The sequence below is a fragment of the Topomyia yanbarensis genome, chromosome 2 (genome assembly GCF_030247195.1).
Source record: "Topomyia yanbarensis strain Yona2022 chromosome 2, ASM3024719v1, whole genome shotgun sequence".
NCBI classification, from domain to species: Eukaryota; Metazoa; Arthropoda; class Insecta; order Diptera; family Culicidae; genus Topomyia; species Topomyia yanbarensis.
Window position 1 is genome coordinate 128,603,781 of NC_080671.1, and position 22,465 is coordinate 128,626,245.

Here is a 22,465-nt window from a genome sequence, read left to right on the forward strand (position 1 = left end):
CTTCATTAAATTTTTTTTAACTATTTTTGGAAATTTCAATGACTAAAAAAAATATTTTTGAGTAGCCTGTTACTTGCAATTCTCTGCAGATGTGAATTGGTTTAGTGGAATAGTTCGGAAGTCTAGCTTATTTGGTAAAATACTTTGCCCGCCTAAAGGCGGTGTTGGGCACCTGAGCGAAAAAATATTCAGTCTTTAGTGATTACTTATCGTACCGAAACTAGCCTTATCTGCAATTTTAACTGAAAGAACTATGTTTTAAAAACTTTTGGTGAATGCTGCTGTTAGAATATGGATGTCCTTATCATTTAACAATATTTAGGGGAGTCTCTTTTTTTCTTCTTTTGTATTTGACATGTGGCGTTGTCTCTAGTTCTGCATTTCAAGTATTGCCAACCTTTGGCTTGCAAGCTTGCGTTCAAACAAAAGCGATTCTGCTGGATGAGAATTGAGAATCCGGAATTGTCAAAGAATCTGTTGCATTTTTTGAAGCACAATTGCCGTATTCTAGCCAAGGCACTAATTGGGCATTGAAAATTACCACATCGCTACTATTCAACATTCTGACTACTATTCAGGTGATCTCTGTGGATCCGATTACGAAACTTTATATTATTTGATATGTAAATGCGCTGCAGTAATGCAATTACGTATCCGGATTTTAAGTACCTATGTATAAGAAGCTAAAACTCGAGAAGATGCTATTTTTCCTAACCCAGTGTTATAAAGAGCTTTGGGCTTTATCGGTAGGGTTCATTATTTCTTCGAGATGGAAAAATCCAGGCTGTTTACTGTTTGTGTTGTGATTATATTGTGTTGCTATTTTTCATTTTCCTACCTCTTTCTTTCACCTTCCTTTCGCTTCCCATCAGGAAAGTGATGAGACGATACGGCAAGGCACAAATTTCTCAATAATATGAAGAACGTGCCAGTCGAACCAAAATATTCTAATACTATTTCTCGTGAGTTTCGCTTGAGCTTTGTTCACAGTTTTTGTTTCTTTTTTGGGCAACTCCATGCGTCAGAATTGCAGCCGTGTGTTAATAATTACAAATCAATTAAAAAACAAAACAAAAATTGTTGCCGTTTATTCAGTAGTAGGCGCACTGCTAGTCCATCTTCTTTTTCGGTGGGAAACCATTTGTTGCTATACTTTCTGCAGTTTGATGATCGTTCAGTCAGCCCTCTTCCTCGTTCTAGTGTACGCCCATGTTGTCTTCGTTAGAGCATTTTTGGTTTTCTCTGTTGAGTTTTATTATGGTATGATTCGTAACGAATTCACCGTCTTCGTATTTCTGTTAAATCGAATTATTCTAATTATTTTAATAAACTCTGACTGAGCGCTAAACCATCTAAATGTAAATGTCTAATGTTCGATTTTATCATCGTTTATATATACGGAGAAATTGGTTGTCATAATCGACGTCAACGTGTTTCACAATGAAGCTTTCGGCTTCGGTAAAGTTGTATATGGGACAACCGGGTACATTTCTTATTTTTTTCTTTCGCATGAATTGGGTGTTTAGTACTGTAGAGAGTATAAGGTTCGTCAGTGTAAATAAATACAATACAGTAAAGTTTTTTTGCGGGAGATATGTAGGGGAAACCGAGGAGAGTTGATACAGAGGAGAGTTCAAACAAAGCCCATTTCTAGCAAAACTATACCGTTAGGAATTTTGCAAACTTGCGTTTGTTAAACATATAGGAAGGATGTACAACAAAAGTACTTTGGCCAGATTTCTAACGGCATGGTTTCGCTAGAAATGGGCGTTGTTCAAACTCTCCTGTTTCAACTCTCCCCGGTTTCCCTTACCGTATAAATTTGCATAAAAATTCCTTGTAACTTTTTCGTACTTTTAAATTTTCCGTGAATCGAAAATCTAGCTTACCGTATAAAAAACTGCGACAGCAAAACCGCACAAAAATGAGAGCGTAAAACATGAGTCATTAGAACGGTTGCGCGTCATATACCCTCTCGGTATCTCATCGGCATGCACCGCTATCCCGGTATCAGCGAGTCAGTGCAAAAGTCGTACATTTTTCATTTACAAAAGCAATAAATTGTGCGCCGAGCGTTGCCGCAGCCGTGGGAAAATTAAGCAACGATACGATCTTTTAAATGAATTTACATTGTAAGGATACGCTTTCTATTATATAACTGTGGCATTGTGGCTTTGGAATTTTCTTCTAATGACCGGCTCGGAATGGAATACGGAACACGAATAGGGGTCACTTCGCTGCTTTCAGTTCGTTATTTGTTCGAACACGAAAATATTGGCAAAAACAAATTCTCACAGTTGAATTGCTGGTAGTCCATGACTAGAAACTGATAACTACTGTAGTAACAGGCTACCAACATTCCTATTCTAACATACAAAGTTTGATCATAGGCAACATCACTTTTCACCTAATCGATTAGGTTAGCTTTGATAGTACGGCATTGTCAAAATATCTTTTACTTTCAGTAAATACGTTGAATGCTAAAATGGAAGTCGTTATCCTACATGCCTATACTTGATTTTAGTGGCCCCAATTTTATTAGCACAAACTTATTTCCTTTGGGTTGCAGATAGTTTACATATACAATGTGTTGATGTTAGCTACGATATAACGACTTCATGTCACCCTCGTGACGATGTGTGACAATTTACACAATACTAGTGTTGGATCTAACTAAGGGCAAATAATGTTACTTAGCTGTCATCACAAACTTATTCCCTCACACTTGTCGAATATAACAACTAACGTCCCTATTCCTTCATACAATGTTCCGTTGTGTTTGACTTCTACGAACTCCTCGTAGAAAATCATTTTTTTGGGTGCAAGATGCAAGATGAGTTCCGTCGACTAAATACTCAAGCTGTTTGGGTGCCTAATAAATTGAAAGCAAACTTACATGATATAAATAAGAGTATAATGTCCATGTACACGATCTTATTCGAACGACTAGCTGGATTCCTGGGAGAAGACTAGTAGCGGTTGCGTTAATAATTTCTATTTCTACTAGCAGGACCGTGCTCCTTGCTCGGGTGGAGGTTATTTGAAATACACTGGACTCCGCACTTCGATTTCCAGCTACTGTTTTAGAAGAGACAAACTTATCGGGTTGACATTTTATGATGGGGAAACGCGAATAACTTTTAAAAAGGGCCTAATTCCACGAATTAATTGTTTTTGTTGGAGCAACTCGACAACTATCGTATTTTGAAAGATTTTTATTAAATATATTTGATTTAAAATGTTATTTGGAATCATATTCAGTAATAAAATTACAGCTGTATGTCAATTAGTATGAAATTTAAAAACATTTATTAAGTTATAGTTAGAAAAAATGAATCCTTTCGATTTAAATTTTTAACATAAATTTTAGTTTTTTTGTGAAAAATGATATATTTTTTTCGGTATACATTTTTTTTGTGGAGAAGTACTCATCCCCTGTAACACGTTCTGAGATAGTTTTGTTGCATAAAATACGAAAATTGATTTTTTTTTCGAAAATTCTATATGTAAAACATTTACGCACTTTTAAAAAATTGCTCTTGTATCAAAAGAATCTTATTAACTGTGGAAAATGTCTTCCATGTATCATATTCCTCATATGGATCCTTTATAAGATTAACTCCCTCCCCACGAACATATCGCGCGCACTTAAATTTTAATATATTGCCTACTCAATTTCCACATCTATATACACTGCAAAACAAATCATCCTGGAGGTCAAAATGCGTCCCATTATAGTTACAATCCGGTTGGGATAAGGACTTCTCTTCACAATACAAAAAAGCAGCAATCAATGGAATCTATCAAAACCAAGCAGAAGGTACTATAGGAAACTGTAGGGGAAAGTAGTCAAACACAAACACTACAAGAATGTATTACAAATTCCTACTCATCCAATTGTGCTGCTCAAAAATAGCATACAAGTCGTTATTTTAGGTAATCAATATAGTAACTTCAATGAAAATAGCTATGCCAATAATGTTGTGAAAACAAGTTAAAAATGATTCTTTTAATCGACCTTTTCATAACCGGCATAGGAAGATGAACCCATACGAGAGTGAGACGTATAATTTTGTTTCTTTTCGAGAAATCACCATATGGTGATATGAAGAAATCACCCAATAACCCATACATACTAGATACTAGAGAATTAAACACATTTTGGTGATCAGCAAGCAGAAAATGGCACCATGATAGCGTTGAAATCGTAGTGTTCGTAAAAGATTAGGCAATTATGCTGGCATCCTACATCATATACCTACTAGAAACTTGTCCAGTTTTTTTCATACTAAATGGTGTTCATTTGACTCAACATTATCAATTTAGTTTCCTAAATTCGGAGTAATTGTTTTGGTTTCTTTTTTTCATTAGTTAAATATTGAATAATACAACATGTTAAACTAGAAAGATTTCCCGAGATTCACGATTTGCATATATTGATTGCCATTTTCTTCTGTGAAAATGTTAATGTCTATAAAAAAAAAATTTTGTTTACACATTTAATAGCTGGTAATCCGCTCCTCTAAGCAGTATTTGTATTCTTATAGAAAAGTTTCACAATAAAATTTTTTTTGAAGAAATTTGCATTTTTGGAGATGTGTTCGTAATAGCTTACTTCCCCCTAAACATCCCGAAATGCCTCTCAGCAGTAGCTCGGAGTTTCACAGAAAAAATGGCCCTTTATGTAGAACGGGGTACGGAACTGCTGTCCTTTCGTTCCTCCGGGTGATTGCGTTCAATTAAATCCCTTCTACTGGATCCTTGTGTGCTTATTATGGTTTCCACCATTACAGCTTTCATGGCGACATCCGCCATTCTGCACCGCTTTGTGAAAAGAACTGAAAAGCGTCACTTAAAAAACGAATGGAAAAGCACTGAGAATTTGTGAGCAGCTTTCCATGATCAACATCCAATTACTGTTTTAATACTGTATGCACGCAGAAAAATTTAAAATATTTCATACTAACATAATTGATATTGAACTCAATCGTTTATTGTTGATCGCTGCAAACAAAACAAATGACCGGTGTTAAGTCAGACCGGACTAAGTGACAAAATATTGATTTCGAGAAAAACGAGTTTAATGTTTGTATCGTAGCATCCTTTACATTATAATTGAAAATTAATTTTTGTCATAATTCTTTATTATTGTTACATATTCTAAATCTGGCAAAAGTCGAATGCAGCTGACGAAATTTTTTATCCAGTGACATCATTATCTCATTTTTTGATGTTTTGCGGCTTAGTCCGGTCTGACTTAACACCGACCAAATATTTGTTCACAATTTTTAAACAACAATAAATTGCGAGTTTTATTGAAAGTACTTTAAAAGTCAATACTTTAGTTTTAATTTCAAATACATGATTACTAAAAATGGTGCAATAAAAAACGATAAGTTAAATATTTTTTATTGATATCAGTATATAATTTCTAAAACTAAACTAACTACAGCTTTTGATGCACTCGAATCTAATTGAGTCATTTAAATGTAAGTTTCAGTTTTATTTATCAAACGATATCAGCGTCACATTTAATTCGAGTCAGTTAATAAATATTGATTGATTGTTCCATTTTTTTTTCATAAATAATATTTCCAGTGTACATTGAACTAATGCCAGGAGTGTGGAATTTGCTATTATGCCGCTATCAGTGTTGATATTCATGGTCGCCGTCACAAATGCCGAAAGTTTTCCATCTACTAGGCCAGATAGAACATCAACATTGTTCGTCACCGGCAGACCCATACAGGTTTAAGTTGCTAAATTGTCGAACGTGAATTGTGAGCTTTGCAGCTACTTTCAGAGTTTTTAGTGGAAAATTCGTCATTTCGTCTCCATGAAATTTTCTTTCCTTCCTTCCTTCCTCCCTTTTCCTGTATAGCGAGAGCACACGAAATTACTTTTCAAAAATGTGCACGTGTATCAGAGGGACTCATTTTGCTGGTTCCATTAGTCTACTTTGGTCAAATTGAAGTTTTGACTTTATAATGTATTATTCAAGAAGCGCTGTATATGAATTGCATCAGTTGTGTATCTGTACACATGGTTAAGCTTTGCATGATTTTTATATCTTCACTAGCTGTAACCCGGTGCATTTCGCTACACCCACCAGAAGCATATTATTTGTACCTTTTATTTGCCTCATTGTGTTTCTGAGATCCCGCTTACTAATGTCCCAATAGGCTTCGATTGTAGATAGTTAATGACTGTTCGGTGTATTCAAAATGCATCGAATTTACTTTATTTAATTCCAGTTTTCTCTCAGAATAGTGGTATGTAGCTAAATTCGGCCGAAATAGTTATTTTAATTGTCCTGATTCAAAAATGATAAAAGGCGTTTCGAAGGGCATTATTTTTTTTTAATTTCACCGTTTATGGTGGCTGCTGGGAGGAAAAATTCACTTTACTTTCAGAAGGTACAGATTGCCAGCTAAATATGATATTTCAATGCGAAATTTCGGCTTAGTGATTTAACGTCGATCGTTGAACCTTTTTATTATTAAGCGAGATCGCGAACATAGGTTTGCGTGGATAATGGTGATTTCATTTTTGTGTTTCTGGTCAGATTTGTATTATCGTTAAGGGCGAAAGTGATTGTAGGTTAATGGGTTGTTGATGATGATGGTCCTACCTCATACCCCAGAAAGCTAAAGGATTTATCTAGCAGATAATTGCGCTTGTCAACAGTTTTGTGTAAGGCGTGCCATTCTCAACATTCGTGTTTTCGACGACATTGACGCATTCCCTAGAAGAAGGAAATGACGAGGACACCGCAGTTTGCCAAGATTCGACGCCATTTGAACGACAACAAAAAGAGGTAATCTCGATTCCTCAAGTAGAGTCGTCAGTAGAAATTTTAATTTACTGTCAAAATTTTAATAGAATGAAAAGTGCATCGAAAATGAATGAAATTCACAAGAATATTTTAAGTAGCTCCTATACAATTATTTTGGCTACAGAAACTAGTTGGGACGAAAGTGTTAGAAGTGAAGAAGTTTTCGGGAACAGCTACAATGTGTTTAGAGCTGACCGAGACATTCATATGTCTGAAAAGAAGTCAGGAGGGGGAGTTTTAATAGCAATTACATCAAAATTTAATGCAGAAATCATTACTACAAGGAAATTTAAAGAATTTGAGCATGTGTGGGTTAAAACCCATCTGGCAGGTGAAACACATATATTTGCCTCTGTGTACTTCCCTCCAAATAATGCCCGCAAAGATACATTTGAAAAGTTTTTTCTTATTGCCGAAGACATTATAACCAAGCTCCCCCCAGAGGTAAAAGTTCATATTTATGGTGACTTCAATCAACGAAGCATTGACTTCTTACCAGACACTGAAAATGAAAGCATTCTACTTCCAGTCGTTGGGGATAACAAAACTCTGCAGGCCATATTTGACAAAACTGCAAGTTTAGGACTTAACCAAATTAATCATGTTAGAAATCAGCAAAACTGTTATTTAGATTTATTATTCACAAACATTCTTGAAGACTTCTGTGTCACCGAATCATTAACTCCACTATGGAAAAATGAAGCGTTTCATACAGCAATAGAGTTTTCTGTATTTGTACATGATAACAAAAGACCCGATGACTGCGAGTACGAAGAGGCCTTTCAATTTCAATTGGCAAATTTTGACAACATAAAACAAAGACTAAGCAGTATAGATTGGCAAACGTTGTTTAGAAATGAAACAAGTATCGAAAATTCAGTAGACGTCTTTTACACAAAATTGTTTGATATAATAGTTGAACAAGTACCACTGAAAAAAATTAGGCGACAAGGCAACACAAAATATCCAGTTTGGTATAACGAGCAAATTAAAAATTTAAAAAATCGTAAACAAAAGGCCCACAAAAAGTATAAAAAAATCAGAAATGAAAGGAACTTATTTAACTATTTGGACATTTGCGATCAACTAAACCTATCCATTAAAATAGCATTTGAAGAGTATAACTCAAAAACCGAACTTCAAATAAAATCTTGCCCAAAAAATTTCTTTAATCATGTTAAAAATAATTTAAAATCGGAAAACTTCCCTTCAAAAATGAAACTTAAAGAAAATGTCGGTGTCAACGCGGAACAAATCTGCAATCTTTTCGCAACCTTCTTTCAAGACATCTATACCACATTTTCTGAAGAAGATCGTGATCGCGAATATTTCGGTTTCTTCCCAGAATTCACCACAGACATTGGCGTCAATCATGTCAGTGTGCAAGATATTATGGAGGCTCTAAACAAACTAGATGCCTCCAAAGGTTCTGGACCTGACGGGATCCCACCCGTATTTATGAAGAACTTAGCGTTGGAACTCACAGCTCCTCTGTTTTGGCTTTTTAACATGTCGCTTGAATCTGGCATTTTCCCCAATTTATGGAAAAGCTCGTACCTGGTACCCATTTTTAAAAGTGGCAAAAAATCTGACATATGTAACTACCGTGGAATTGCCATTATGTCATGTATGCCTAAACTCTTTGAAGCAATCGTTAACGAAAAACTATTCAATCAAATCAAAAACAGAATTACTAACATGCAGCATGGGTTCTTCAAAGGACGTTCAACTAATACAAATTTACTAGAATTCGTTAACTACTCATTGATTGCAATGGAGAATGGAAACTACACTGAAGCTCTTTACACGGACTTTAGCAAGGCATTTGATCGTATCGACATACCCTTGCTATTATTCAAACTGAAAAAATTAGGAATTGAATCAGGTCTTCTCAAATGGCTCGAATCATATTTAACTAACCGTCAACAAATAGTTAGATTTAAAGGGAAGAAATCGAATCCCATTCAAGTCACATCAGGAGTTCCTCAAGGCTCCCATCTAGGCCCTCTTTTGTTCATTTTATTCGTAAACGACATATCATACATTCTCAAAAACATAAAAGTTCTTATCTATGCCGACGACATGAAGCTCTTTTTAGAAATTAGGAACGAACAAGACATAAAGATATTACAGGAAGAAATACATATGTTTTACCTCTGGTGTAACAAAAGCCTTCTGCAACTAAACGTAAAAAAATGTAATGCAATAACTTTTAGTAGAAAACGAAATACACCTGACATTTCAATCACTCTAGGAAATCAAGTGGTACAAAAGTGCGAAAGAGTTAAAGATTTGGGAGTCATTCTAGATTCAAAATTAACATTCATTGACCATTACAACACAATCATCAATAGAGCAAATAACATGCTTGGATTTATAAAGCGTTTTAGTTACAATTTTAATGATCCATATACAATTAAAACATTATACATCTCGTATGTAAGGTCAATACTGGAATATTGTAGCATAGTTTGGTCACCTTTCTCAATCACACATGAAGAAAGAATAGAATCAGTACAAAGGCAATTTTTATTGTTTGCACTTCGCAAAATAGGTTGGACACGATTTCCTCTCCCATCTTATAAAGCTCGCTGTATGCTCATTAACATCCAAACACTAAAAGAGCGCCGAGAATATGCAATGGTTTCATTTCTAAACGATATAATTTCGTGTCGTATTGATTCAGTCGAACTTCTATCTAAACTTAATTTTTATATACCTTCCCGGCAGTTACGAATCCGAAATACATTTATAACAAACAATTATCGTACAAATTATGCCAAGTTTGGACCATTAAATCAGATGATGGCAACTTACAACAAGCACTGCGAAGCTATTGACTTAACAATGACAAAAAGCAAATTAAAAAAATATTTCAATTCTATTCGCTTATAAAGAACATCCTAAAGTAGTGCTATGTAAACCAGATAGTGTTTAGTTTAGTTATTAGTATTTTATGTTTTAAGTGTATACTATATTTTATCGTTGTAACAAAACAGTCTACTCTTGTTTGACGACAATAAATAAATAAATAAATTAATATATTGACTTAACACAAAACCTCAGCGTGAAAAAACCACTTTCATCCAAAATTTTTTTTTAAAAGTTTGGGTGAAGCGAATTGATCAAAACTTTTGTACAATATACTGTATCATTTCAATAACATTCTCTATTTTTTCTACGCAAAAATATCGACAAGCTAGTCGGTGACGAAGCGTTTTGCAGAACGTCTCTGGAAAAACACGGTTTGCGGTGTTGCATTATCAGTCACGCAATTTACCATGGCCTTTGTAAACCCGGATTATTTTTGATATTGAAAATATTTTGAAATGGAATTCCAGGCATAAGTAATAAACTACACTGAAGTTTTTTTAGGCGGGGGATACGTACCGCATAAAAAAAACCGCATAAAAAACCGTATAACTTTGAAAATCCGCATAAAAAATTTTGAAAATCCTCAGAAAAAAAACACATAAGGTGTGAAATATTTTTCAATATTAAGAGCCATAGTACTCAAGGAAGAGCAAGGATTTGAAGTAAGAAAGCAAGATTAGAGTTTCCCGGCTACTTAACTCTTTGTTTTCTGCAACGCAGGAGTCAGGATCTTTTGGCATTAAATGCGAATCACCTGAGTCTGCGGCATGTCCACACAAGCGTAAAGTCACTTAATGACTTATGCTGTCTGAACCGTGACTCCCCGGAATCGCAAGATTGACCTCGGCACCTAACTGACCAGCATCGAGATAACGATTTCGAGAGAAATTTCAACGTCGCGAAATTTCTCCGTCTGAGTAGACGCACCGCCGGAGACTAGTTCGAGTAGATCGGGAAATAGTTCCGGCAGATGGTCGTCGGGGCGCCTGTGAACTGGAAGTCACGCTCCACCAGAATCGCAGGACCGACCTCGGCATCTGCCCGGGTAGCATCGGTTTCTTCCACTGCCGGGGAACTCTTCGTCGGAGTAGGAAAGATCCATCGTCGGGGACTATTCCGAGTAGTCGGTAGTGAATCGCCGGCTTGAATCATCGGGGCACCAGTGACTCCACCGGGAATCGCTGGACTGACCTCGGTATTCTGCCGGACTGCATCTAAGGAAGAATAACGCGTTCGTCAACGGTTACGGGAGACGCTCTTTCGACGGGGAGCTCTCCGCCGAGGTAGTCTAGCTCCACCGTCGGGGACTACGCCGAGTAGCACCGAACGCGACAAACCACCAGGGTCGTCGGGCCACCAGAGAACTGGAAGCCACTCTCCAAACGGAATAACCGGTCAAAATCCGCATAAAAAGTCGCATAAAAAACCGCATAAAAAAGACTTCAGTGTATTTCAAACTATGCAACTGATTGCCAATTGTCACCGAAAAAATACGTTCATAAATTCATGAACAAAAGACCACGACTTCGTGAACTGAATGATTTACGAAAATCGTGACTAAGTTTCTAAAACTGTGAATCATAAAACTCGGATTCATAAAACTATTTATGTTAGCAATATATACCCCGAATATATACATGGTGTTACATTCGAACGTTTGGTTGGGTTACTGTTGTTGTTCCCCGAATATGTTTAGTTTTTGTTATGATCCTTGTTCATAATTTGGGAATACACAGTCGCCAGTTAAACGATGTTCATGATTTCAGGAACTTATTTGCGATTATTGTGATTTCTCATCACGATACAGTGCTATTTTATTCATGAGTTGACTATCGGATTTTTCTGTCAGACTGGTGGGATTTATGTTCATGATTTCAGAGTCTTTGTCGCGAGTTTCGTAATTTTTATTCACGTTATTGTGATATATTAGTGATGAGTAGAGTGATTCATGGTCAATTTCAGAAATTTAGCTGCGATTTTTGATGTTTTGAATACTATTAATGTGATTTATGTTCATGATTTCAGGAACTTTGTCATGATTGTCAGAATTTCTTTTCACGATACTTTAGTCACGAGTAGAGATTTATGTTCTTGATTTGTGTATCTTAGTTACGATTTTTGACATTTTTATCGCGAATTGTGTGATTTATGTCCATGATTTCAGGATCATAGTAACGTTTTTCGTAATTTCCTTTCACGTTATCCTTATATTCTATTCTAGATCTTAATTTTTAATTTGACAGGTGAAGTACTGTGACTCATGTGCATGATATCAGCAGTTTTATTATTGTATCTTGTTCTGTAAACTATATCACGAACAAGATTTGTGGTGCTCAACACAGTTTTCGTCTTCTGTGCAGACATCACATGTGTACCTTATCAAATGAATAACGATATTCGAACTCCTAATAGTTTCCTTATATCTACTGCTCTTACCTTCTACTGATCGTTAGCAGCTGAACATTTCATGCAAAAGTGCATGGAACAAAATTAATTCCTCGAATAATATCCCAAATATTGTGAAAAAGTTCACGTGAAAATTTCATTACCACGTTGCATGAAATTGAATACTATTAAGAATATCTTCTAAATACCATGTATCTGGTAAGTCTGGTAAGTCGTGACTATTATACTAGGTATCATGAAGCAGTTCACGAATACATGAATAATATTTCATGATTTTGTGAACTATTCCACGAGCACGGATATTGAATCGTGACTAATATATTAAGAATCGTGAACCAGTTCTCGAATGCATGAATAATGTTTCATGATTTTGTGAACTATTTCACGTGCACGAATGGGTAGTCGTGACTATTATACTATGATCCATGAACCAGTTTATGTGTACATGAATAATGTTTTATAGTTTTATGAATTAATTATATTATATGGTCAGTCGTGATTATTATACTAAGAATCATGAACCAGTTTGTGAATATATGAGTAATATTTCATGATTTTGCGAAATATTACACGAGCACGGATATTGGATCGTGACTAATATCTTAGAAATCATGAATTAGTTCACAAGGATTGAATGCATTTCTGAATAAATTTCCCAGTTCCGTGAAATAGTTCAAGAGGAGATATCCTGTATGCTTTTATTTTGTGAACTAATGCTCCTAAATCTATGAATAACATCGTGAATCATCCTTTGGTTTTATGAATAATGTTCATAAAGTTGCGACTAGTTCACATACAGAACATCGATTTGGAAATTATATGCCGGAAACTGTGACTGCAGTTCACAACACAAAAACAAAGATTTCCACTAATAAAAGCGTTTTGTTCATGGTCTTGTTTTCGTAACGTAAAAACGTAATTGTTCCAATAATTATGGGACTTTATTAACGATTTTTGGAAAAAACATTGGCGCGGAGATTTTATTTTTTATCTTCCTAAAAATTGGGCTCGTAACAATACAATATTTAATGTGAAACTAGTCATTACAAGTTGTTAGCCTTCATGTGGTTATTCCTTGCCAATGCAAGTCTGGGAGCTCTTCATCTAAAAGCTGATGAGGTTTTTTTGATCTAAAGATTTATTTGAAACGGCTCAATGTGTTAGCACAACTGAGCCGTGGGTCTTTTAATTTTTTTACAGTAAGTAAAAATTTAAAAAAAGCTAAGAATGTCGGTCTGCCAGGTCTAGTTGACGCAGTTTGCTACTGCGTGTTGAGATCATTTTCCTTGCCAGTGAAGCCGCTTAGGGGTCATTCAGTCTGCCTTCTATCGCGTTATCGTTCCTGTCCATGTCATCGGTACTGCTTTTTTGCTGTTCACGATCAGAGGTTCTTATTTGTTTCTTGTTCTTACGCGTCGCTGTTGTAAATCCGTTTTCATCGGTATTTGCTTCTTTATTGGCGATGCTAGTTGTTGGGAGCGGTTGTCGTGGTCGTTGTACCTGCATTATTGGTTAATTGGATCGTTGTTTTTGGTTTAGCTCAAGGTGTCGCTGGCTGCTTGTTAGAGTTGGCTGTAGTAGATAAGCTTCGGCGCATGTTTTTCTGTAGTGGGCTGTATGGTTACAGAATTGGCATGTTGGGGTCTGCCCGAGATTCACATATCCGCGTTAGCGTTGTTGGCTTATAGGTTACGCCTTCCTTCGGTGATTTGCATTCGATAGTCATGTAAGAAGGCGTTTTTTTAGTCACTCGCATCCTCACAATACGAACGCTGTTGGGAATGCCGGTGAAAAAATTTCTCCAGGTGTCATTTGTAATCTAATCTACTTCTCCATATTGCGACATGATTCGTTTGATGTAATCTTCCCTAGTGCGAGGGGCCAAATCATGGATACGCACGTCCACCATGTCGTTTTCCATATGCACGGGGATCTTGATTCTGGTGTTACTAAATTCGACCTCGTGTTGCATGTTGTTCTTGGCTATGCTAAACTTCTAAACGTGATCAACACAGTTTTTAACGCGATGTAGCTGAATGTACGTAACATCAGCGAGATTAATGAAATGGAGCTCATTTTAACTTTAACTAATTGTTCCACTTCCTGAACTGTGGGTCTAACACGAGTTTTATTAAAGTCGATCGAAATCGTGTTATCCCGTAGCACGGGCACTTTTGTTTCATTTGACAAACTCATTTCACTCCGCAGCCGGGGGCAACGATACAATTTGTTTGTGCACTGATATAGAACAAAAGCTGGCTTGATTCACTGGTTCCTATAGCCTGCTATAGCGTAGCGATTTTTTTGCTTCTGCTTTGTGCGAGGTCAGAAGATAGACTGCTGATGAGGTTATTTTATGTGTGATCTTTATGTTTGTTTTGATGCGGTGAAAAGGTCGTTTTACAAATCATGCGATGCTTCCATGATCTGAATATCAAGTTAGAAATTTTTTGGCGCAATGTAATATAAGGTACTAGCTAATACCCGCCGCGCGTTGCTGCGATTATCAACGAAATAGGAGCAAAACACCATTTGTTCCGAAGCGCCATCTGTCGGACAGATAATCCCCAACTAATAGCACACAAACACGCACCATAACAATTGCCTACTATGTACAAATTTTTACGGCAATCGATTGAGCCGTTTGGGAGTCTATAAATCATATACATACAAACAATGACTTTTATATATATAGATAGATAGATAGAAGATAGATAGATAGATAGATAGATAGATTGCATTTCAACAAGATTTTTTTCGTAGTATTTAAACAATTTAAGTCCAACTGACACTGATTCTTAATGAACTATAACTAAACTATAAATAATTAACATAAAGTGGCAACAAACGGTTTCGAAACTGTGCAGAACCAATGACGAATGTCGGTAAAATTGTTGAAGCTATTGGCAGCCTAGTTAGTGTTACGCATTTCAGTCTGAAGCAGTGTTCAAGGACGAATGACACGGGTTGGTGCGTAAAGGATAATTTGTGATAGGAGATCGGGAACTTTATGTTCAGCCAGGAGAAACTTAGATACGAATGTAGCTTGCGACGCGTGTCTACGATCTTCTAAAGTGTGTAGTCCTAATAATCGACAACTGCCTTCGTATGGTAGCAGCGGATCCAAGGGTTGGCCAAGGCAATTGACGTAACTCATATCGTATAAATCTGCACTAGACGACTTCAATTCTTTGGCTCCAAGCTGCGTTATAGGGGCACCAGATGACGTTTGCTAATTTCAACTGTAGTAACACCAGTGCACGATATAACGCCTTGAAGGATCCCGGAATCCGTTGCATATTTTGAACATAAAACCCAGTAGACGATTTGCTTTGTCAATGATCACTAAGAAGTGATGGGTGTACGTTAGCCTTTCATCTAGGATGACGCCCAAATCTTTTACATGGTCAACGCGTTGCGGCTGAGCTCCAGCAATGTTGTAGTTGAAAGTAAACATGTTCCTCGTTCGCTGAAAGCTGATAACAAAGCATTTAGCAACACTAAAAACTATCGTATTTCAACGATATCGACAGGTTTCAACGAGATACTGTAGCTCACGGCAATCGGCTTATTTCCGTATAACTAGAAATATTTTCAAGTCGTCGGCGAAGAACAGTTTCCCTTCACACAACGAACAGTGAAAATAGTTGCGGATCAAGCGTACTACCTTGAGGAACTTCAGAATGGATGAAAAAGGATTCAGATACATTGTCACCAATTTGAACAACGACTTCACTGTGAACAAGGTACAATCTAAACCAACGGTATTCGGGCGGAGCATCCAAGTTTGTCATGCTTAGCAGTAATTCATGGTTAACAGTGTCTAACGCTGCCTTAAGATCTTTGTAGATTGTGTCCACCTGTAGTTATTTGGGCATTTGTCCTGTGCAGAAGGACACAAAAGAGATCAGGTTCGTCTCCACCGATCGACCGTGGAAGAAACCATGCTGACAAGTGGTAATGTAACGGGTGTTCAATAATAAATGAAAATATTTTCAGTCATGTAGTTAAAAAACATTTTTTTTTTTCAACGAATTCAGTATTTTTTATTAAAACCATTATGTTTATTCTTCAAAACAAAACTTCAATGAATATTGAAGATAGGGGTCTGCTCAGTCGTACGACGCAACTTAGTCGCGATGCTCTCACAAGAGCGCTAGACGGCACTGACGTCCATCTTCCAGATACAATTACGTATCCTCGTGGTCAATTGCTTCGTATCCTTGGCTCGCCAATTAGCCGAAGGGAGCCGAAAAAGTTGTCAATAGGACGGCACTGGGGCAAATTGGTCGAGTTCGTTTCTTTCGGCACGTATGGTATCTTTTTCTGCTCAAGATACTCCAGCGTCTTCTTGGCGTAATGGGCCAGAAGACGTACTTCCCATCCGCATGATGCTCCTTTAAGAACGGCAGTAGAATTTTCTCAAGACACTCCTCCTGTTACACTTGTTGATTGATGGCCAGACCGCTCGGTTTGAACGACGGCTTTGAAGTCCTTCTGTCCGACATGGTGATGTATAGCATAACTTTTTTTCAAATTTAGGCTTAAACTTATTTTTTACTTCGGGGGTGTGGCCGATTTGTCATTGGAATAGTAGCTGTCATTTCCTGGAATGGTGGTCTTCGAGAGCGGAAAGTAGCTTTCGTCGTCCAGCACGAACGACATCCCGTGGTAGTTCTTCGTCATCCACCGGCACTGCGATTTCACGATCACTATCTGCTCGTCCGTGTACTCGGGGGACCGAGTCTTCTTCCGAAAGATGATGTCCTCCATCTTGAGGGTTCGGTGAATCAAGGTATGGGAGCAGTGATATTTTCGGCCGGCATCACGCAAACTCGTTCCATCCTTGTGGTCGAACAGCTTTTTCAACGCTTCCTTCTTCTTCTTCTTCGTCATTATCTTCGCCGGACGGCCGCTACCGGCCTTCCGCTCCACGCTCAGGTATGCCAGGATCCGGTAAACTGTACTCACGGGCACGTTTTAGTCTCGAAAGTAGTCTACCGTAAACTTTTTTCCACGTTGACCATGCGTTTCGCAAAACCGCACAACACGTTCGCGGAGTGCTTGCTTGCACCCGAGCGAAAAGGAACATGTCACCTATTTCTAGGGAGTCCAGAGAGCGATTCTTTTGGAGAAAAAAAAGTTAAGCTCTTTACTTTAATTACAGAAAGGTATTGAAATCATTCTCATTTTTATTAAACCCGTAATAATCTAAAATAGCCAACAAGTTGGTGTTTAAATTGTATTCTGTTGTTTTCTAAGTGGATGTTTTTCAGAAAATAATTTATCATTTCTTAAAACAAAAATGCTGCTAAACGATTTTGAATATCATAATTAAAAAGCCACTGTTCGTGCATACGACACTGAAAAGAAACTTGATGAAAAATATTAGAATATAATGAAAAGTCCGTTAATATTGAATTAAATGAAAATTTATCAAACGGGTTTCCCAAATTTGGTGAAATCGCAACTCCAATGAAAAATCCAATTTTTTTGTAGTTTTTGGCATTGTTAAACCAAATACAGATGGGTTCTGTAAAAAATTCTTTTAGCCATAATATTGACATTTGAAGTTTTTAGTTCGTTTATTTTTAACCCATTCATGCCCATGTTGTTTGTGGACAACAACGTTTTTAAACAGCTATAAATTTTGTTTGACGAAAGATTTGCTCACAAAAACAAGTAAGGCTAATAAATGTGACTATTTCCTTTCATTTAAGTATTAACAGTTACAAAGATCATATCTATAACTAAGGTTATTACAAATAGTCTGATTGGATTCAGATGGAGCAGTGCTACCAGAGACAGTTTACGTTGACGACGGAAAATGAATTTTTCATATATCTTCGTTATGGTACAATATTATTGAAAACTGATAAAACATATCAATTTAGACTGTCTTTGGCTACGTTTTCCATGCAATTGTAAATATTCTAGGAGAATTGTATTGAGCATTGGAAGGTAAAAATTAAGCTGCTTCTAGCACTGCAAGGGAAGGACCTATCTTTATGAAAAAATACTGTTCGTGTTTCTTGATCCCACCGTTTTCAAGTAAAAATAGTTTTGAATCTTTATATGCACTAGAAAAAAGTTGGGCATGAAAGGGTTAAAAAATAACCACGGGCGACCTAGTTGACCGATTTTAACGAACTAAACAGCAATGAAATTATCATAGGACACAGATTGTTCGTGATTTTTTACGTTCTGAAAAGATGTTATTTTGTATTTTGTTCTGCACATACATCTGACGTAAACAACACTGCGACGTATTTTGCTGTCTAATAATGGAATTTTACTCTCTCTTTTGATGTAACACTCGGTTTCAATATCTTCGGTTGTAGTGCATCGATATGAAATATTATTATGTTGAGTTGGACGTAATTGAATGCACTTTCGGTCGGTTGAACATTTTGTTTTAGTGCGACTACTAGGTCTGACGTTATTTACGAGTTTAGTGAACTTTTTCTAAATTTTTCCTCATTTTGTAAAGAAAAATCAGCATTTGCTCAATATTTTGAGCAAGATAAAGCAATCTAAAAATTATATTTTCATGGGAAATTAATAACCAATTAATAACTAATAACCAATGAAAATAAGCACTTATTAGTTTGAATCGGATGGAAATTGTGAAAGTTATTCAATTTTTTGTATAATGGGAATTTTTGAACGTCGGGCATCGTCCTGTAGATGGGCAACATCGAGCCCGAAACCGGTCGACGAAAAGGTAATTTTTTAATCCTTTTTAAAGTTAGTAAGGACAATAGGTGTTGTGTCCTGTCTCGCGTCGCGTTTTTGTGAGTGTTTTTGATCCGTCTCGATTCCAATTTTTCAATCTAGGGCTTGTTTCATAATATATGAGGAGTCTCTGTCAGAATTCTGTTAAACAAGTAAATTAAAGAACTTTGGAAGAATTTAATGTGGGGGAAATGTTCAAACTCGTTTATCCAAATGATTCAGGACTTAACTATAATTTCAGGCTCAGTGGAGAAATTTCATCAACACTTTGGTATTAAAAATACGCATAATATTGATATGTGTCATACAGAATCATGAATGTACAAAATACGTTGTAAACTGCACGCTCCACAACGTCGGAAAGTTATGACGGCGCAAAATGTTAAATTCGGCACTAGCTTAACGAATGATGACTTATCTACCTATTTCGTCACGTTTTGTTCTACTATCAAAATTATTTTACGTTATAAAAAGGATTAGAAGTTTGTAATTTGAACTTATATTGGATTAACATTGGCTTCTACGACGTACCGATTTTACTACGTTTTTCAAATCATTCTGAAGTTCAGATTTAGAGACTTTAAACCTAAAATAAGTCTTGTTTGATGTCATTCGTAATTTCAAAACACGAACTGCTAGGTGTTCTAGGAAGAAAGAAAAAATAAAAGTTTTACAAATCATTAATTTTATAATACTTGACGTATATAGTATCCCATATATCTACGAATTCGTATAGTTTGTATTAACATTATACAAAACACAGTTGAGCAGCTAACGTTTCAAAATACGAATTTTATGGCGTGTGAGGGTTTAGTTTACAGCGAATTTTGTATCATAAAAGTGTTTTTTGTGTAATACTCTTATAAATATTACACGCAGTATTGCATACCAATCATTCGATGACTTGTAACTTCCTTGAGCCTGAAATTATTGTTATCAGTCTTGAATCATTAGAATAAATGAGTTCGAATGCTACCTCACATTAAATTCTTTCAAAAAATTTCAATTTACTTGTTTAACAGAATTCTGACAGTGAGTCCCCCATATATTATGAAACAAGCCCTAGATAAAATTGAAATCGAGACGGTTCAATAAGTTGATCCAGAGAAACTCAAAAATTATCATTATTCAAAAAAATTTAAAACTGTCGCAATTTCCATCCGTTTCAAGCTAATAAGTGCTTATTTTCATTGGTTATTAGCAGGCTTAAGGTTTCCATAAAAATATAATTTTTAGGGTTACTTTTCTAGCGGAAAATCTGGACCAAACGCTCATTTGTCTTTAGTTTTTTTTTTCGAAAATCCCATCTGGATTTAGTTTTGCAATGCCAAACACTACCCAAAAATGAATCTTCTATTGAAATAGCGGTTTCACTTAATTTGAGCCCGTTCGAGTAATTCTGACTCAATTTTAATTGATTTTGCTTAATAATTTGGTTTCAGCTTAACATAAGCATTTAAATCACTTTAAAATCGAAAATTTTATTTATTTTTTCACATTAAGAATTTTTGAATAAGTAAAATTAGCCACATTCGGTTTCGTAGTACACTTCACGAATAGATCATTAAGCACACATTACACCGAAGAATTTCATATAATTTCCGTGACTACTGTTTTCTTTTATCACAGACCGTTCAACATCTCAACACAAAATAAATATAGTCCTTTGAATAGTATCTTTATGTAGTAACCTATTCACCTACCTATTGTTGCAAAAAGCGTCAGCACCAGAGCCGGTCGTAAATCCAACATGTTTGACAGGATCATTCTATTTACCACTTTTCTGTTGCTTCTTCACACCTCCGGAAAACCGTTCCCCAAGGGGATGAGCAGTAAGCCTAAGATTTTCCGCTTCTCCGGTGCGCCGTTTCTATTCCTTTGTTGGTGAGTACAGACGTGAATGTAAACCGCCTATGGCATGGCACAGCAAACAAACTGCCTCCGTGACGGACCATCCACTCTCGTCCTATAGGTCCGGCAGTTCTTTACACGGATCTGCAAGCGCGGGCTATCGGTTGGGGCGATGTAGAAAAACTTCACTCAAACAGGAGGTTTATTTATTTCCATTTACAAAACAATCACCCCTAGGGATAACAACTTAGCTTTCCAATACATCAATTCACTTTATTTCTATTTCTGCTGCACAGATCTATGCTATCGATGTCACAGAGGATAACATGAAACGACTCACTTTTATTACAGAGCAAGAATCGGCTCTCCACTTGCGAGGATTTTAGGGTCGTTTTTATCCTGGTCGTTCCGACCCGCTGCCCACGATTTGATCTATATTTATCACGCAGCTCTGTTAGCTGTTTTTATGATTTCTTCTTCCCATTCAGTCAGTCCCCGAATAAATTTCGGAATGTTTAGATTTCCATTTCGGTGGAAATTTATGGCTTTTGGCATCGGTACCGGCGGTGATCAGTGTGACACATAACTTGTTGTAAAATATGGCACATCATAGCACTCTCCCATGCGACACCACCCTCACACTTGCAACGTGTCTTCCGATAAGAGATATCAGTATCTCGAGGTGAACCATTCAATTTTCTTCCGGGTGCTTGGTAAGCACTTGGTGCGATACATCCTGAATTTTTCTCTTTACCACTGCTTATTCTTCCACACCCATTCGTGTGCTTGGTATGAAATCGAAAATAACTTTTAGGTCAACTCAGGCATTGTAGAACTTTGTCTAGGCATGGTAGCCGTTACCTGCTGCTTCCTGTTACGATATTACGGCATTGGACGAATCACGTTCAAGTTTAATTAATTTGTAACATAAAATCACACCATCTCACCACATCGTACATTTCATCAAAAACGGAAGTTAATCCAACTTACATTTTGAACTACATATTCCAACATCATTTAGTCTCTAGCTAGTATGTATCGGAAAGATGCTACCGGAATGACCTGTGACTAACGACTGAAGCTGTTTGCTTCTGGTACACAAACAGGTTGACTTGAGATGGAATCGCACAGTTCTTCCTCCTAAGTAACTCATGGACTCGGCATATTTCGGATTCAACTGTCACGTGCTTCACGAAGGGGAAATGAGTTATGTTGGGCTCAACACGTGGCAGTTCGGGTGATGTTTACAATGGCAACAGGTGACTTCAGTTGAAGCGAAATACACAGAGTAAAAATTTCTGAAGTGGCCCCCCCATTTTTCGCAAAGTGGCAAATTTAGCAAAAAATATTTTTATTTTATAGTTTAGGCATCCGCAAACATGTTTGTAAAATATTTTACCGATATTCAAAATCTTTATAATATTTTCAGTTATTGAAAGTTTTACACACCTTTTTTTTGTAATATTTGTTATAGCTAGAGTTTTATCTCGAATTGTATGAAACTTCTAGGGTGGTTAAAAAAATGTTTGGCCTACAAAATGCCGAAAAAATGTTTAGCAAATGTTAACTATTTCTACTATTTTTTAAACAATTTTTAAAATAAATGCCGTTTTAATCGGTTTCTTCACGCGATATTCATCCCGTTTTAATTGTAAAATGTTGCATATATTATCAGATTCGAATTCCAGAAAAAAAAATTTTGAGCAACTATAAGGTTTTTAAAATATTTGATTTTTTCTGTTGACCGGCATGCCAGGCGCGAAG

At 36.5% G+C, this 22,465-nt stretch overlaps 1 protein-coding gene across 1 annotated transcript in view; it reads right to left on the minus strand.

Moving 5' to 3' along the window:
* The window catches only part of LOC131681264 (uncharacterized), an 87,638-nt gene extending 65,852 nt beyond the window's left edge, over window positions 1-21,786 (minus strand). The window contains exon 1 of the mRNA XM_058961980.1: window positions 20,554-21,786. Coding sequence (XP_058817963.1) covers window positions 20,554-20,617 — 64 coding nt within the window. The 5' untranslated portion in view covers window positions 20,618-21,786. The remainder of the gene's footprint in view (window positions 1-20,553) is intronic.
* Between the last annotated feature and the right edge of the window lie 679 nt (window positions 21,787-22,465).